This window comes from Dunckerocampus dactyliophorus, chromosome 19 (assembly GCF_027744805.1).
Source record: "Dunckerocampus dactyliophorus isolate RoL2022-P2 chromosome 19, RoL_Ddac_1.1, whole genome shotgun sequence".
NCBI classification, from domain to species: domain Eukaryota; kingdom Metazoa; phylum Chordata; class Actinopteri; order Syngnathiformes; family Syngnathidae; genus Dunckerocampus; species Dunckerocampus dactyliophorus.
The window spans coordinates 1,194,054-1,212,940 of NC_072837.1; the positions used below are offsets into that span (position 1 = coordinate 1,194,054).

General features: G+C 43.7%; 1 protein-coding gene across 2 annotated transcripts; it reads right to left on the bottom strand.

The window, feature by feature from the left end:
- Window positions 1-350: 350 nt before the first annotated feature.
- Window positions 351-18,603, bottom strand: snx17 (sorting nexin 17). Of its 2 annotated transcripts, XM_054761139.1 has the most exons (16): window positions 18,130-18,603; window positions 16,737-17,013; window positions 14,572-14,646; window positions 11,819-11,936; window positions 10,934-10,998; window positions 9,288-9,398; window positions 9,121-9,211; window positions 8,816-8,903; window positions 5,938-6,007; window positions 5,759-5,851; window positions 4,880-5,083; window positions 2,952-3,080; window positions 2,249-2,326; window positions 2,074-2,148; window positions 1,961-2,002; window positions 351-1,519 (listed from the first exon to the last, which is right to left on the bottom strand). In XM_054761139.1, the coding sequence occupies exons 2-16, from the start codon at window positions 16,818-16,820 to the stop codon at window positions 1,400-1,402; spliced, it is 1,443 nt and encodes a 480-aa protein (XP_054617114.1). In that variant the 5' UTR covers window positions 16,821-17,013; window positions 18,130-18,603; the 3' UTR covers window positions 351-1,399. The 2 variants fall into 2 exon arrangements, with proteins under 2 accessions (XP_054617114.1, XP_054617115.1); XM_054761140.1 differs by lacking the exon at window positions 16,737-17,013.
- Between the last annotated feature and the right edge of the window lie 284 nt (window positions 18,604-18,887).

The following is an 18,887-nucleotide window of genomic DNA, read 5'->3' on the forward strand; positions in this document are numbered from 1 at the left end:
AACATTTGCTGGGGGGGGGATAAAAAAATGCAATTTTGAGGTTTTTTTGGTTCACATTAGAAGCATTAAAGCTTCACATTAGAAAAGGGAGTTTCAAAGCCAGAAGACTTTTCAGTGGAGGCGCAGCATCATTTCAAACCTGCTAAGTTAGTTCTATCAAAGGCACAATGAATGGAGTTTTTGTGCCTATAGCGCGAGAGAGAGGTTGAGCAGAAAATATGCTCCTGAAAATCAAGAGACCCCGGTTGGTGTTGTACCCTCCGAGTGGAGGCTCGCTCGTGTCGGATGATGTCGTGTTCCATGGCTGAAAAGCAAAGCTGTTAGCAGTGACGAGTTAACAAGAACACACATCGTTTCAGAGGTTTTATTTTGCCACTGAGCTTGCTGCTAAAATGAAATTAGCACTTTTAAAGAAAAAAAAAAGTCATTTGGCACCTCCTTTGCGAGCGTTCACGACAAAACACGGATGACAGAAGACGACCAAAAAAAAAGGCATCGCAGCAAAAGAAACGTCTGGAAATGTGTTCATTTTGTTGCCAGCAACGCAAGGACTTTGCTCGCCCTCCAAAAGCACCTTTGATTGGATGAGTCCTCTGAGATGATTGGCACGATGACTGATACAAATAAAATACCAATGTAAACTAACAACAATGTAAACAATGACAGGCGTTAGTTCGTTTCTGCTCTATAGTACACACAGCTGCAGGTTATATTTGTTCTATTGGACTCCACTAAGCTACTTGATACTAGTAAATGTTCAGAATACTTTCATTGCATGTACTTTTTTTTTTTTTTTTTTAAAGTGACATAATATCTTGTGTGCAAAATGCTTTAGTAAACTATAATTTGGCATTTATGAGAAACCTTTAAAAAAAAAAAAAAAAAAAAAAGCTAAAATGGATTTCCAAAGCCCCCCCACCACCACCACCGCGCAATAGTGAGCAAAGTGCAAGCAGCAGCGACCAAAGCGCGTTTCGGAGAGATCATGCTGGATGCCACGCCGACGACAACAACAACTACGTAAGGCATCAGAGTGACCCGCAACATCGGGTACGCCCCATAAATGAGCATTACTACTACACACCTGCCTAATTTAGTGGCTAGTGAGTGTCGTCACAAATGATGATAAATGTCATTTTGGCACGTGGGACCCCCCTCCGCCAGACGCGCCACTGGGCTGTCGACACGTTCAGGTTTTCTAGCTTCCGTGTGATGACTCGTGCTCTCGCTTTGCTGTCAAATGCACGAAAAGCATCACATGACCATGACGGCTGTTTGAAAAGCGCCAACAGTTGGCTTGTGGGTGTGGACGCTACAACCCTGCAAGAATGAAGATACTTGTGTTAGCGTGACCTTTGCTTGGTGGGGTGGGGTGGGGTGGGGTGGGGGGTGGGGGGGGCTACAGGTCGTCATCCCCGATCCCCTCGAAAGCGTAGTTGCCGTGGAAATCCGTTCCGCTGATGTCGTTGGCCGAGTTGGAGGCGCTGATCCCTCGCAGCGACACCGAGCTCAGCTTGGTCTGAACGATGGGAGTCAATGGACTGTTTCATTATGTTATTATTATTATTATTATTATTATTATTATTATTATTATTATGCCATACATGACACTGCCTTTTCCAACTGGTACTGATCACCAATCACCAACAAGCTACTTTTTTCATTTACACTGAACTCTAGTTTGTGGACACTTTGAAAATAGGATTTGTTGATTTGTCCCAATCAATTATCAGGACAAGTGCAGGGTTACAGTGTATGTGTACAAAATGCAGAATAGTACACACACACACACACACACACACACACACACACACACACACACACACACACACACACACACACACACAGGCATCCTTAGCATTAAAGCTACAGACACACAAAACAGCGCGTTGAAGATGACTAGATTATTATAGATCTAGATGTATAACAGTAGAATAAGATAACTTTAGCATCAACTTACTGATAGTTTGATGATCTGTTCACGGCTCTGGTCAGGGGAGTCCTGGAGGGAGAAATACAAGCTTCATCAGCAAAAAGGGGCCAGCAAGAATGACTTGTGCTTCCACTGTTTACCAGTAGAGGGGGCAACTTGACAGATTGCTGGCAGTCGGGCCGCTGGATGGATCCGTTGTGTCGTTTCCTCAGCATCTAGGAGGCACAAAACAGGGTGCTCATCAAGGACACGTCATTTTAACACGAAATGATTATTACTGCCAATGATAAGGTACTTAATCCACTGAACGCAAACCTTTTTGATGCTGCCGCCTGACTTCTTCACCATCAATTCGTCCACCATAGACTGAAGGCAGATGCTCATCATGATAGCCTGAAAGCGTGCACGCGCACACACACACGCGTATGCACAGTGACATATGAATAATAACATAAGAATACACTGTATGTCCAATGAACTGTTATCAATGTATTTTCTGTATGATTCCAAGCGTTTACATTTTCTTAAGTAAAAAAAAATTGCAAAATTTGCACACCTCCTGCCAATCGTAATGTTTGCAGAAACATGGTTTTGTGTGTGTGTGTGACATCATTATTGTAGCTAATTGGACAATCAAATAAGAGGGGTGGGGGGCATGTGTGAGATGGAACGTCCCTCCATAGAGAGGAAAAGCAAACTTTTTGACAGCAGCACCAGCTGGAGATACATTTAAACGACGCTTCCCACGATGCGTGGAGTGCAGCTTCAGGAAGTAGTGACGTGGACGAGTGAAGTGGAAGGTAAAATCACGTTTTGAAGTCTTATACAGCGATGTCTGACACATCTGAAGTACATCTGATCAAGTGTAGAATTAGCATAGCTTCTGTTCGGGCTGCTTGGACCGCCAATCGTCCACTATCACCAACAGATTTTGAAAGGCTGGAAAAAAAGCCGCGGACTATAAATGACCCCTGGCCCGCACTTTGCACACCCCTGCTGCACAGTGTTGTGAGCATACCTGCTGGCTGGTGATGGTGACCCAGCGGAGGTGGTCCTTGCTCATCAGGTACTCGAAGGCCAGCTCCAGCTTGACGTCGCACTTGGACAACGTGCACGGGTTGTTGGTGCCGTTCGCTACCGGGACTTGCTGCAAAGACGTAATGGAGTCGGGGGATTTAGCAGACACCGACATCTTTTCAAGACACAGTAGCTAAACCTTTTTGTGGTAGACAATTCCATACGCATCTCCATACACGGGTTAAGATACCATTCAGAAACGATAGATTTTACAAATACAACAATTTGATAGTGTGCAAACCCCACGATTTGATGCAACATTTCCATTTGTTGATGTAGACATGAATCTGGCGTTATAAAATAAAGAAGCCAATTCTAAAAAAGTTGCATTCTTCCAGTATTTTACACATCATATCCCCAAGCATGCTGTCAGGCAGGGGTCCCCAACCACTGGGCCGCAGGAAACGTTCAGGTGTAATGATTTAAAAAAAAAAAAAAAAAACACACACACACACACACACACACACTTAAAAAATACAATAATTTGTAAATTAAAAAAATATATACATTTTGTAAATATGGGCCAATATTTTATTCAAAACATATACAGTTAGAAATGCCCCAGGTTTTGCAAGTTTAATGCGAGTGGCGACTTGTCCCACTTTATTCGGCGGTCCTTGAAGGTGCCATTTAACTTTCTCCCACGCTGCACAGATAGACTACTATATGGTATTTTTTGCCTTTTTTCTTTCACCTCATGTTTGGTCTCAAATGCTGATATTATGCAGGAAAGCATAAAGGTAAGACCTGATGAGGTTATTGCTAGTTATTGCTAGTGCTAATGTGCATATTTGTGCGGTGCATCTCTGAAAAACAAACTCCAGGCTGGTACTGGTGGATGGTGGGCCTGTATTCATTTAGTGCTTTTAAATTTGATGTTGTTGCTGGCTTAGTTTTACACAATACATAACAAGTAAGACAGTAGTTAGATGGCTATAATGTACGTATGTTTTGCTGACGTGTTGAAAATCTCTCCCGGTGACTAGCTAGTGTGCTGCTAATGCTATTCAGATCCAGTCTCGTCTCCAGTCGTGGTAACCTACGGCGCATGCGCAACAATCCTTTGGCCGGCAGCCCAGGCTCTTGTGTTGTTTAAGAGACGGACTGTCCACCAGTTGCTAGTCTTGCGATACCCGGCGCGCGTCTCTACAGCCCATTCATGTCAGGATTTATGGCTGATTGTTGTCAATCCAGGAGGCTGCGACGATGGAGCCGTACCTCCCACCTGTCAAACCGGACATCCGGTCGCATCGGTTTGTCGTTCACAACCCTAGCGGCTAACTTACTGTTGTACACTCGAGTGACAGAAATGCTACGTCAAACACTGCTCATGCAGTTAGTAATCGTTTTATCATGGAGACACTTTGACTCAAGAACAGACTATTGTTGCTTCCATTGTTTCTGATAGAAGGACAACCTGTTTGTTGAGTAAGGCTTGCAGCAAAGACATGACGGAATGTGTACAAGGACAAACACCCAACATGCTGCAAAGTCGCGTGCAGCCCCTCGGGGACGAGGGCTTTATTCCTAATTTACGTGCTCTCAGAGCTATGAGCTTTGCCTCCTCACACACTCGGAATATTTACAGATATATTTTTGCAGACACAACTTGAGGATCAGTGATGCACCAAAGGAGCGGAGCTGCAAGCAAACTACTTAACCTACTTCCACAACACACAGCAATGCAAGATTTTCCGCCCCCTGTGTGTGTTGTGTTTGACTAATTATGCTAATGAGGATGAATTGTGAGTACGTAGGCAACAAGCAGCAGGAAGGGTGAGGAGAGGGAGACAGAGAGGAAAAAAAAGGACAAATTCTTGGCAGTAACAGGCGCCTGTTGTTGCTGGTTTCACATCTTCACACACTCACAGAGGACGTGACTCTCCAGCAGCGCATACGCGTGACCTTGAAGCTGCCCTCCTTCATCTGCTCGTTGGGCAGCTTGACGTGGAAGTTGAGCTCGTTGTTGCCCGCGCCCACGATGACCTGGCAGCCCTTCTCGGGGAAGTCAGTGACGCACGGGTCGAACTTGATGTAGCCATAGTATTTCAGCGTCTGGCCCAGGTTGATGAACTGAGAGTGGGGGCAGAAAACACAGACGGGGGGGTTAAGACCACGAATCTGTCTAATCCCTGGCGTGACGAGGTTTGAATCCTTCCCCATGCAGATTGCTGAAAGGCATAGAGCGGAATACCACTGGGACACAAGCTGTACAGCAGGGGTTTGGGGGACCGATCCAAATACTGATAGTAACGATACCAAGGATGGTATCTGTATCGGATCAATCCTAGCGCAATGAGATGAGTATTTTCGAGCTATTGTTATGTTGATCAAGTTGTCACATTGTTGTATTTTCTTATATCTTACATTATATTATGTCGTTACAGTAAATCTCTTCATTAATTCCACAGCCGACTGATTTTTTGCAAAGTAGGATTCTTTATTTATGAATGAAATATTTTTGTAGTTAGCACACAGAAAACCTGTTCACGACCTCCTAAATGCTGTTTTGAACATTAGAGCCCTCTAGACATGAACCAACGCCCCTATAGTCACCTTTACACTCCTTTTACCCAACAGAGCAGACATAAGAGAAAATAAGCCATTTAAGACATAAATAAGACTCATGCTCGTGTGTGTTGCTGTAAATGTGTTCCCTAGGGGGAGGGTAACAATAAGTATTGTAGTAATTATGACACTCTACACTAAAACACAACAAAAGTGAACCAAGATGTGCTGCGTTCTTACTTCTTTCTTGGAGCCTTTCTCCTGCAGTGACTTGAGCTGCCTGTGCTGGTCTTTGTTGACGAGCATCCAGCCTCGCTCGATGTCAGACACCGTCTTTTTGGCCAAAAAAAACACATCAATGGACTTCGTTATAAACATCCCTGTGGTAAGTAAGGTGAAAAAGACTAGAAGTTACTGACCTGTGCGTAAAGCAAGTTCAGGCCAACTCTGTTGTCCATGACATCACCATCGTACACCATGTCCCAATAGCTGCACAGAGACACATGCACTAACTTTAAAAAGAACCAAGCAAAAACATTCAACCACACGGCGTCTGCTGCTGACACCTTTCCTAACGTTGTAGCCACAAAGACGCCCTCTTTGGCTCCCGTACACTGGGGGTCTGTTAGTCCTCCACCTTCCACTTTGCCAGATTCACATTCCATCTTCCCCCGCTGTCCCACATCCAAAGTGAAAGTAGGTCAACAGGACTTTAGAGCTCCCTTGAGGCACACCAACATCCACAGCACCTCAGTGGAGGCAGGATGGAGGAAGAGACGAGTAGAAAGTCGACGAGCAAAATGTTGGCAAACATGTAGACTGAATGTGATTCACACTGTCATTTCTTGATGGCAAAGTCATTTCCAACTTCTTCAAATATCCTGAGGCTTATGGAACAAAACAAGTCAAGTGGTACACCCAAAAAAAAGTCACCGGCCCTGAGCCGGAGCATCTGATTGGCTGTCCATCAGGACACGGGACCGTCCTCGACACGAATGAAGGTTGTTACTGGTGCCGAGTGCAGTCCAATCTAACCCTAACCATCAGGCGCCATCTGCAAGAGAAGGGGTTTAAGGTCCTTCGACGCCACAAAATTGCCTGTTTGGAATTTGCAGGCAAGCACCAAACATGGGACATTGAAAGGTGGAAGAAAGTTTTATTCTTCCTTGACGGTCCTGATGGCTTCCAACGTTACTGGCATGACAAAGAGATCCCACCTGAGATGTTTTCCACACGGCACAGTGAAATGGACACCATCATGATCCTTCAGTGCAACAATGGAGCTCCAGGTTGTGCAGGGGCGTCAAACGGCAGACGGCTGTGTGGAGATGCTGCAGGGGGCATCGCTGACTGAAGGGCCTCGTCCGTGTGGTAATGACTGGCTTTTTCAACAAGACAACGCTGCACTTCACAAAAGGACTTCTTCCAGAGGAATAAGCTCACTCTTTCAGACCATCCTGCGCGTTCCCCTCATCTAAATCCAACTGAGAACATGGATGGATGGATGGATGGATGGATGGATGGATGGCAAGGGAGGTTTACAAAAACGGACATCAGTTCCAGAGGGTGGATGCCCTCTGTGAAGCCATCTTCACCACCTGGAGCAACATACCCACTAGCCTCCTGGAAACACTGGCATCAAGCATACCAAACCAATTTTCAGGTGATTAACAAGAATGGCACAGTGTCCTTTTTGGAATATTATGTCTGGGGTTTTTTTAGCCACGGTCTTAAACTTTTGATTAGCTGAGGAACAGCCTATTTCACTTTAATGCTTGATTGCAATAAATCCAACATTTTTTGTCTCACTCCCATTTCTTCTTTTTGCCTTTTCAACTCTACTTAGAACCTCCTTAAGATCCAACGGTGCAAAGTGTCAATTCTTGCCATTTTTCAACTGGTCTTAAACTTTTGATCAGGAGTGTATATTGTGTTTCCTTATCCTACTTCTATCCTGTTTCTGTCAGTCTTAATGGTTCCAACACAATTATTTCGGCATGATGTGCAGGCTGGCAAGTTATCTAAACCCAATTACAGCCAGACAAATGAATCTGGGCGGGCTCGGCCTCAAACTGAATGAACCGTCTGCTTCATTTATTTCAATAGCACCAAGTAGCAGATGTCATTTGTTGGACTTAATCAAATACAAGACTGCAACAGAAATATGTTATCCCGTGGACGGACTGAAACAGAGTGGAACCTCGGTTTTCGTTATTAACCCGTTCCAAAAAGCTCACACCAAAACCGAAGACATTTTTTCCACAGGAAATAATGTGCAGTAAATCTAAATCATCCGTGCAACTGTAGCAGCAGGTACAATCATTGCACACACTGGCCCTGACTCGCTTTCTCCCTTAAACTCTTCCCTCTGCAACCGCTGTTAACTTTATCCTCTTGCAAAAGACGCTTCTTTCATTGCTACGAGCCCTTTCTTGAATTCAAAGGTGTTTCCCACCTTCTTTACCAAAGTGCTGGCACTTGCAACTTTCTGTGGCCCAATGCTGGGTTATTTTGCAGCTGTAATTGGGGAGAAAAAAAAAAAAGAACACCCACAAATATGCAGTGTGCTTGAGCGCCTCATCAGCTCAGGGTGTACTGTGCTTATTGGGATGGAGAAAGGACACAGAAACTGAGTTGTTCATCATTCTGTGTGTGTTCTGTGTGTCCAATAAACCACACAAACACACAAACATAACAAAGATGATTAAAGGATTGTGTGGCTGGAATCTGTCTATAGTTTCCCAACTGTAAAACAAGCACCATCCTTTCATCCTTTCCTCACATAGACACACAGAGTCAACAATGTGCTGATGCTGTGCCAATACGTTTGGACATGTAATTATGTGCAGTCATGTTTCAAAAAAAAATGACACAGGTGATTAAAAAAATAATAACACATACACTTGGTTTGACTTTGAAGTATAAAATAAAAAAAAAAAAAACAAATATAATAAAATTATTTTTAAAAAATGTAATAAAATGAATTTAAAAATAACTTCAAAAAATGAATATTACGTCAATAAAGGTGGGTTGCAACTTAACCATTGGAAAATACGGGTCCCAGATTGAGACTGTTTGAGCAACCCTAGATGACAAGCATTGCCATTGCAAACTGTCGAACAATGCGGAGGCGTGTAAACATGGCTTTAGCCGCACTGCTGTCGTTTTCCTTGAAAACCAAATTGTACCAAAACTGAGGTTCCACTTTAGATGAATGCCACACAGGTCCTTTTGAAAATGATTTAAAGCGTGGAAGGAGCGCGCGAAGAGACGCAATTAAAGCGTGATGGTCCGTACCTTTTCCGTAAGAGTATGTGGAATTCAGAGCTGCGCAGGCTGGTGATGGACACGTAGGGCAGCTCAAATTCCTGCAGCTTCCGTACAACTGAGAGAGAAACAGCAAACGAAAAAGTATTTTTTACACTATAGGTCTTATCTCATTCAGTGTTTAGACATCTATGTTTAGACTCCTGAGAGTCACCAAGGCTGACCTGATAGCAGAGTATAGTCAGAACATTCAGTTCATGGAATATCTGATTGTGTCGGTCACTCATTAACAATAAAAGAATGATTGCGTAACAGTGTGCTGTTGGTTAACATACATGTGAGTCCTCCTTCTTCCCCCTCACGGACAAGGAAGAGACTGAAGTAGCCCACCATTTCTTCTGGGAGGTCCAGTTTGCTTGCGACCACCTTCAAAAACACACAAATCAAGTTGCATTCATTCATGCTGAGCGACCACAAACACCAGACACACAACAATGCTTACATCCAGGACGTCCTCTGTCTGATCCGAGCTGAGAATGTTGACCGTGACCTTCTGGCCGTTGGAGAGGCAGATGTCCAGGGCCACCTCCTCTGTGGGAATCTGCTGCGTCTCCTGGATAAGACATACACAGAGGACGTGGCAGTCGTCTTGAAAGTCTAAATAAGGAAAAGCAGCGTGGGAACGTATATATCTGCATATCATCGTATCGTAGGCTTGGATATCGTTACCGGTGCCAAATGGGTACTTTTAAAACGGTGCCAGTGCCGGAAAATGTATTGTAAAAACAGAAAACACAAACATTTTCAAACAATGCCAAGTTGAACAGAATAGTAATTTGCTTCAATAAGGACCAGGTTGATGAACTGAGAGTGGGGGCAGAAAACACAGAGGGGGGGGGGGGGACATAGTCATAATTATCACAGCACACCAGCAGCATTACAGAATACAGAATGTGGGAGAAAGAAAAAAAAAAACAATCGCAAGATTTTACAGTACTTTAAGTGTGTACTTTCTGCACAATTCCAGCAGAAATGGAAAACTGAAACACAATTGTGATGTTATTAGACTAGCGTTACGACAAGGGATGTACCGATCCAATCTTCAGGATCGGGATCGTCTGCCAAGCCGCTGTATTTTGAAGATCGGATAATATCGGCTTCCGCCACGAGATCGGGCAAATCCGGTTGCCGTATAACGTTTGTAACTCTGGGCCACACTCCAACATGGTAGGTGCGGTAATGCGCCTCAAAGCTGGTTGTCACTCGAAAAGGCAACACCACCATGCAGACATGTCCGCGGTGTACCGTGGTGAAGCTGAGCGGTAGTTCCCCCTCGCTGTGCCCGGACTGCTGTGTCAGGGTGTGGGAATCTTGCACGGGAAGTGCCGCTGTAACCTCTGGTTGTTTATTCTAGGGACAGTCAAAAAATGACTACTGCGTTGAAGAGAGTTTGTTAAAAAAAATGTCATGTATTCCAAATCACACCACAAAGTGATCTATAACCATGTCCAATGATTAGTCCTACCCTAAAAGTTTTTTGCATGCCCATTTTTTCCTGTTTTTTTTCTTTTATTGGATCTTTTATTGGATTAGGGACCTGACTCACAGAGGTTTGTTACAAAAGCCAAACAATATAGTTGGTCATGTTGCGCAATAAAAAGTAAATTCAGCAGTAGGTGGCGTTACCTCTTATTTTGTGTAGAATTAGAATTGCAAAATATGTTGTGGGATATGTTGCAGTGGCCTATGCCCAAGCATTACTAGTTAATAAAAGATAGAAGGTGCCTGCACCTGTGACTATGCACCCCCCCCCCCCCCCCCCCCCCCCCCCCCCCCCCCCCAAAAAAAATGAAATGCTCCTTTTCCTATGTCCTCACAAAACACCAGGACTGGAGGGGACAGGACACAAGTGGCCACGCTTTCTAATAACGAGAGCGGCGGCAGATGGATGAATCCCTCCCGCCAAGGTCACAAGCCCGCCTGGCAACCAAGGTCGGGCCACCACAGCTTGACAGATGACAACACAACCTGGAGCCCCATCCCGAATACATGCATACATTATTAACTTGCATATCTCGCCAGATTATGATAAAGGGCGTGTTCCTAATGTTGTGTCCCGGGTGGGTGTCATTCAAACAAGGTACCGACCTGCTGTGCTTTCCTTAGGAAGCTGTTGAACAACTCGCTGGCTCCAAGCAGTGGATCCTGGCGTACTGCATAAAAAGAGGAAACACTGAGTCAAGCAGCATGTGAAAACTACCCCTCCCTCACAGAGGAGTGAATCGTGTCCATTGGCGCCACCACCAGGTGGAGTTTGATCAGGATAGACGGCCCCGCTGATGACGGCTCAACCGTGTTCATTTTTCCACGCCGTGACGCAACCGAGCCAGCTCGTCGCCAGGAACAGCCCGTGCGCGTACGCCCGGGGACCATGAGTAAATAACGGACTCGAAGACAACGCTTCCTTGTTCTGCTGTGGCGGCCGGCGCTGAGAGGATTAAAACAAACCTTCGGCGTCCGGGCTGCCAGCTTCCGCAAACTTGTTTGTGCATGCAGCGGGTTCAGCATGAGGTTTGGGGTAATAGGATTAAAAAGCAAGAGATGAACGTCCACTTTTTTCGGCCCTTGAAAGTGATGTAAAACCTGGAATTGTTCAGAAAGCTGCAATAAGTATCTTGACTTGAAACAGAAATATGCTTAAATGTGTTTGCTGTGGACAAAATGCCAAAACCAATCTGTTTGGACAGCGGATAACTTCTAATTGACATTTCCCCCCGTAAGGAGTAATGTAGACAGAAGTCATCTGTTTCAGGGTCAAACTGTGGCCATCCTAAAATATTTACTAATCCCCCCATCGAATGTGTCAGAATAATCTCTCTCCAACATTTATCACACGGTGTGGAGATGGAAAAGAAGTGTTTTGGCTGCAGTATCACCAAGTGGTCTGCTGTCACGATGTGAAGAAGAAAACAACCCAGACACAATTGGAAGCAGAAGGCGCCACCTGCGGAGCGACGCCGATAAACAACTCACCCGCCTGCATGTACTTCTCCAGATGCTCCCGCCTCTGCTCCACCTCGGCGGGCGTCAGAGTGAAGATCTTCTTTGGGGGGAAGGACGGCACCACGTTGCTGCCGTATTCCTTCTTGATCTGCGGGTAGACAAAGCAGACCCTGTGAGGCCGAGCAGGTCATCCTGAAACTGTTTTCTCCCCTCTCACTTCCTCCCACAATTACAACAATCTGCAAAAGCAAACATGTGCATGATTACACACAAGCACAGGGTTGCAGTTGTGCATTCATTCCAGTCTATGAGCCACATTCATGCACTCTGACATGAATCACAGACGTATTTTAAACCCTGTTTTTGTGCCGTTTCATGACAAAATAGTGTTTGTATTTTCTATTTACAGTGTTCCCTCATTTATCGCGGGGGATAGGTTCCCAAAATAGCCCGCAATAAGGGAAATCCGTGAAGTAGCCAACTTGATTTCTTTATTATACTTTCTATGTTTTAAGGCTGTAAAACCCTTCACCATACACTTTATGCCCTTTCCTCAGACAGGCGTTAACATTTTATCACATTTCTCTCGTTTAAACACTCAAATTTTGTTTGAAATGATGTGACTCTCGCATATTTCACTCCTCTGACTGTGCCATCTCGGCTGTAGTATTTTTGTATCCTTGTTCAAACATACAGTATTCCGTAACGGTGCCCTTGGGCCGCGTTACTTCTGCCTTCCTTCAGCATGTCCAGAAGTCCAACTTTTTGTGTGATGTCAGCCTTCTTCTGCCTTCTGGGTGCAGAACGTTTTGTTGATATGGTGGGTTTGTCGGGGAGAAAACATGCAACCATACAGCGTTCAGAGTCACACGCGGTTAGCTTCTTCTGTTTCTTCTATCGTTTACAGTATTGGCAGTTACCAAGCAGCTCACACGGTTAGCTAGTTTGTTAGCCATGATCACAACAAGAGACAGGACAAAGGAGATCAATTGACAATGGTCTGCAGCCAATCAGGACACAGAAGATGATTGGCGGTGCAGACAGAAGAGAGAGAATGGAGACACCGGCGCCTCATGCTAAAGCACAGAACTACAACACTCAACTTCCCACAACGCAATTCTTCTTAAAAGGGCCAGTCTCGGCCTGTAACAACGTTGATACGCTGTATAAAAAATGTTTTTTTTTTTAAGTTGCACTTAAAAAAAAAAAAAAAAATCCATGAAACAGCGAGTCCGCAAAAGGCGAACCATGATGGAGCGTGGGAACACTGTACTGCAGATGTAGACACGGTGTATAGACAATCCGTCCCATCTCCGCCCTACAGAAGCGTGACTTTTAACAAACATGTCCTCTAAACAAGACAAGTGATTAACACAACCACGTCTTTTTTTTTTTGTTTGTGGCAGTGCGAGTCTTCGCCCTACAGGAAGCCCAAGAGTATAGATTTCACTCACACGCACACGCACGCACACATACACCCTGTTGCTGGGCAACAGTACCTGTCAGAGTGGATGACTTGAGGACAGAGATGGTGAAGTTTGGTTGCTTATTTATCACAGTGAGACAGCAAGCGGGCATAGAAATAAATCTCCCTGAACGTGGCACATGCTTATTTTCTTATCCACACACACAGAAAAACATTTTGGTGTGCAATGATTTGTCAAAGATTTTGTTTTTGGCTATGGGACCTTCAGCAAATCCAATTAACACCTCTACGGTATTCCATAAACCGCCCAGTCCCCTACGGTCAGCGGGTGCGTGCGTGGTCTACAAAAGCAAATACCCGCTGGAGTCTGTAATTAACGCTAATTAACATCTGTGGCTCTTGCCAAACGCCAAATATTTTTTTATAAACTCCACAAGAAGTAAGTACTCTTGTGCTCTCACTCGATCACGTTTTTTTAAAATGAAATAATTAATAAATGATTGCTGTTTCGTGGTTGACTACGACCTAATATTTGTGTAAAAAAAAAATAAAAAGTTTATTTTTCAGCATATTTCACGTATTTCTGACCTAAATTAAGCATTTTCAAGCATAAAATGGCTAAAGGAACTAAGACACAAATATAAGGCATTAAAAGACATTGCTGAAATGTAGTACAGTCGTCCCTCGTTTATTGTGGGATTCAATGTTAATAAATGAAATATTTTCATACTTCAAACATTGAAAACCTGTTTATGACTTTCTAAATACGATTTTTAACATTAGAGCCCTGTAGACATGAAAGAACACCCCTATAGTCACCTTTACAAAGTCCAAAGTTACCACTTCCACACGGAGTGGGAGAACAACATTTTTTCACTCCATCATGTGGGACATGCCATGGCTAACTTCATGCAGTGTTAAGGTAATGTCATGTAAGCTAACGTCTCAATGTTTAGTGTCATTTCTTTCGCCGCGTGACCAGGATACTACATCACTTGTATTCCAATATGTTTTGACTAATAATAGACTATAGTCTACCATGAGCCATCACCTATTTATTCATTCATTTCTGAAAAAACGTGACAAAGCGAGGCAACAATAATCAAACCGCAGCATTGCGAGGGATGACTGTACGCTTGGTGGTGGTCAAAGGTAGCTATGGTTTCCTTTCCACTTTCTCATGCACTCCACATCATTAAAAAAAAAAAAAAACTGAAAAATATGTTTTACTGAGGGCATAAAAATGATCTCTTGTCCACACGACAAGACAATTGCCTGCTGGCAAGTGTCAAATCAACCTCATTGTCGTACTTGAACATTACGCTGACAAAAGAAAAAAAACAAGTTTTGGGCTTACCTGCTCGTGTAGGCCGAGGAGTTGGCTGTAGCGAACTCGACAGTGAAGTACGCCGTTGACGTGAATGTTGTAAGCCTGTGGGAGGGACACACGTAAAATGGACCCATTAGAACTTACACCAGACAAACATCTCAACAAGAGGAATCAACAAATAGATTAGAAAAAAGGGGAAGAAGGGACCTTGCGTCACATTTTCCACCATTCCTCGTATCACGTTGTGCAACCGCAGCCAGACTTAAGTTTGAGGAATTCTGTCTTTGTTTTCTACTACTGCACAACTCCCCCATCAAGTCACCAAGCCAAGTGTCTCCAAGTCAAAACAAACCAGAAAGCCCAGGCCGGATTCTACATGAAGCGGACCGCAACAAAACATTCAGAATTTACAACAAATGCCTTGAACTGCTCTTAACAAGGAGTCTAGATCTCTTCAAACACGTACAGTATTAGAATATTTTGTGCATAATTGGCTGCCGGGAGTGTTGTTGCTCTGGTTATAAAAATGGAAATGAGCGGTTGTAAAAAGGAGCCAAGCAGGGAGCCACTTTGGCTTTAATTATGATCACAGTACAGACTTTTTATGGCCTATTTCCATGAAACTACAAAATATTGTAGACTTTTTTTTTTTTTTTTTTTTAAATACCACAGGCCTTGTTGCACTTAAAAAAATGCGTTGAGCTACAGAATATCACAAAAACGAGTACGCCCCTCATGTTCATGCACAACTTTACAGTATTATAGAGTAGTCAGTGTACAGCTTGTACACCACAGACTGCCATTATTGTGTAAACAGCTGGCAACACAAGTGAGTCCATCACAGTGAACATGTCCATATTGTGTCCTTGGGGTGAATATTTAGTGGGAGCACCGCTGGGTCTTGATCCTCTTGGGCATGGAATTCACCAGAGCACCACAGGTTGTTACCAGATTCATCTTGCACTCCTCCATGATGACATTCCTTTCTTCCACTTGAGGATGCCCCACAGGCGCTCAATCAGTTTCAGGTGCGGATGAGACATACTTGTAGGCCTGTGATCATTTTGCCGGCTTCGATATATTGATGCGTGCTTGTTTCCCTCCTCCCTCTATCAAACAGGCTGGATGACAAGAGGGTTCACTCTGTGCATCTGACACAACACCTGGGCGCGTTGAGTCTATAGGAGGAATGAACAGAGTGGACCCTCTTGCCAGTCATTCAGTCTCTTTGTCCCAGTGGGGAGAGGCGCTCTACTTGCTAGCTGTGTGTGTCGTGTGCTACACGATCGAATACTGTCTTTGTGTCTGTTTGTGTATAAAACACGATCTGATGTCGTTTTGTGACATGATAAAGTTTGTGACAAGAACAATGAAATATACACGAGAAAAACGGCTCAACTTACTTTACCTCATTGTGTGCCGCATTTTGCTGCATCCAAAACATGTATTTTGACCAAACTCGGACAAAGCGTTACCCCTCATCAAACGTAAAAGCTGTATTCCACACACAGTGAAACAAGGAGGTGTCTATGCAAATGAGCTGAAGTCTGCATTGACACACACATTTCTGCATTTTTTTTGGTCAATATTAAAAAAATAATGAAAGTGAAAGTGATTGAAAATCTGAAATATTGTGATTGATTGTGATTTTTATTTAAGTGCAATTTTTGCTAAAAAGAGACAGAGTCCATTTGGTTTTCAACAGGGTTTTTTTGTCTTTTTTTGTTTGTTTATTAATTATGAATTTGTTTAGTAATTAACAAGTCATTATGTTTAATTTATTTGATTTAAAAGCTCTTGGCATTCCAACTGAAATGTTAAACTTTATTGCTTTTCATACGGTGTACTTGCATTATTATGCCATATATTTTGTTCCAATTGTTCTCAAAATAATGTTTGTCAGCAACAATCATCGTCCGGCAAACATTGTTATCGTGACAGAGCTACATCCTTGGCCACCTCATCACCTTCCTCAGCAAGGCACCTTGGAGGTGTGTCTGGGAAACTTCCATGTGGCCCAGTTTCTGCCTCACGATGTCACAGTGCATGTTGGAATTCATGTTTCCCCTCATTGAACCCCAGGTCCCCCAGTGCCGGCAGCACTCGTGCAGCTATTTAGACAATAATAGCTGTGTGTTTTTCAGTGGAGAGACAAGTTATACAAGTTTGAGAGTATATTCTGTAACACATACTGTATATGTTTGCTGAAAATGTGAGGGGTGTTTGTTTTGGATGATAATATTTTTCCTCCCCCATGGATCCGCGTACACTTGCATGGATCGCAGGAAGTGCGTTCTGCCTGCTTGCAGAAACAGCTGATTACCCCCCCTTCGGGGTGTCGAGGGACGCCGTGTACTTTAATCTTCTCTCCCCGCTGTCTCTATTGAATATTTATCCTGAGTCATCTGTCCAAACAAGCGGATGGGAAGGATTCCAGACTGCAAATTATGTGACAGAGAAGTGACAGACCTTTGGAGAGTGGTAGGGGGGAGGTTAAAGGAGAGAGGGAGAAGCAAAAGTAAAAAATGATGTGCATGATATAGGCAGGAAGGAAGCGTGACTAGGCAGGATGTCTGACCCTTTGGTTTTACATTTAAATCAGACTCAGACTGTGACATTAATGTGCATTAACTATTGTTGCTATTTTGCTAAAGATGAGGTTTGGCGGTTGCATGCGCTGCCCTTGTTATTGCACAAAACGCACAGTCAGCAGATCCAGTGGTGCATCCACTGGATCCAAGGTACACACGTACACACGGCTCGCCTCTCAGCACTGTGAGCAAGCAAAGTCCCTTCCTGCAGGCTGGCTGGAGGGTCACTGTGGCGGCCACATGACTGCTGCCAGCAGGGTGAGTAATTTTTCAGTTAGCAAAGGTTACTAACAGTTAAGACTGTTTGTTGTGGCAGTGCTCACTACTCCCCAAAGCTTGACAGCAGTTCCCTAGCAACACAACGTCTTGTGTATCGGAACTGCATTGGTTCGCGGACATCTTTAAGAAACACAGTCACATATATGCCGCTGCTTAAAAGAGATGCATGGATAAATATCAAAAGTGTGTGTTTCTTCAGTTAAAGAAAATAGATATAAAATAACCCTGGCAGGAGGAATTCAAGCCTTTTTGGAAAAAGGCACTTGCTTTCTTCAGATGTCTTTGATAGGTCATGCTCATTAAATTAGGTACACCTGCACAAATCCTATTAGATCAAACACGAGATCAGTTTAATGCCTTTTGCTTATTATTTTTTATGCATTGCGTCATACTGAAGGCTGATTACCACTATTATAACCCTAATAAAACCTAAATGTTAGCTCTTGTATTGGATCTAATAGGTGGTCTACCTCATGTTGTGGTCTGTTTAACTCATTCAGTGGTTCAACCATGCCCAAAACCATTTTGTCCAACCAAGATAAAGCAATAAAACTGTATTTCTCCTATATTAATGTGTCGTCCCATTAGCATGATGCGCGACAGATGTTTTCTATTTATTATTATTAGGCTATGAGCTCATCCACACAAGCTCACGCTGCATTCGTCGTTAGCTTTAAACCTCACGTCAGGGTTAAAAAAAAATGTTTATACTCACCACATAGGTAGATCCATTTTCTCCCGAACGCACCTCCGTTTCGGGTATGGAAAAATGCATGTTTAGCTCAAAGCCAGCGGTCCTTGAACGCCACTCACGCTAACGATGCTCAAGATGCCACAGTTGTCCAGAGTAAAATAATACAAGTAACTAAAAAATAGATAAAAATCCACAGCAGTGATGAGTAGAGGGGAAAAAGGGATGCACACGGTTGCTCGGGCCAACAGAGCCGTGTTTAGGGTGCTGTGGAGGCGACTTGACGTTAAACTCCACACACAAGCTAGCTTTCACATAAAAAAACTTGTCACACGTCAGTTTTAAACTTTTAAAACTACCACAGCAGCCATGTTGCGACTGTTTGGTTATTACGCCCTCACCACTGCTAACGTTAAATGCTGTTTCAAACACTTTCGACTTATTTTTAATATAAAAGGAGTTAAAAAGCTAAATTATTGCGCCAACCGCTTTCGCTAACCAGATGTAGCTAACTGGCTGGAGGCTGCAGCTGGTTCCTACAGACTCGATGGTCGGAACCATTCACAATCAAGTGGGGGGGATCACGGTTGGAATTAGTGGCTTTACTTGTTCTCCTCGCCTACTGTAGATGCTAAATTAAAACTAATATTGAAGAAAAAGAATTTTATAATGTAAAGTCACATAATTTGTCAGTTAGGTAGTGTGTTTTGCTGAGTTTGTCTGTGAGAGGTCCATTGGAACAAGCTTGGCATAAACCATTGTCATTCCAGTCGAGGGTGGTT

What these genes read in the sequence shown, in the direction of transcription:
- snx17 (XM_054761139.1), bottom strand. Translation starts at nt 16,820, where the DNA reads ATGCAAGTGTACGCGGATCCATGGGGGAGGAAAAATATTATCATCCAA. An exon ending in TCCTAAGGAAAGCACAGCAG is followed by an intron (nt 9,399 to 10,933) that starts GTCGGTACCTTG and finishes TGTCTTATCCAG; the next exon opens with GAGACGCAGCAGATTCCCAC. An exon ending in TCAAGTTGCCCCCTCTACTG is followed by an intron (nt 2,003 to 2,073) that starts GTAAACAGTGGA and finishes TTCTCCCTCCAG; the next exon opens with GACTCCCCTGACCAGAGCCG.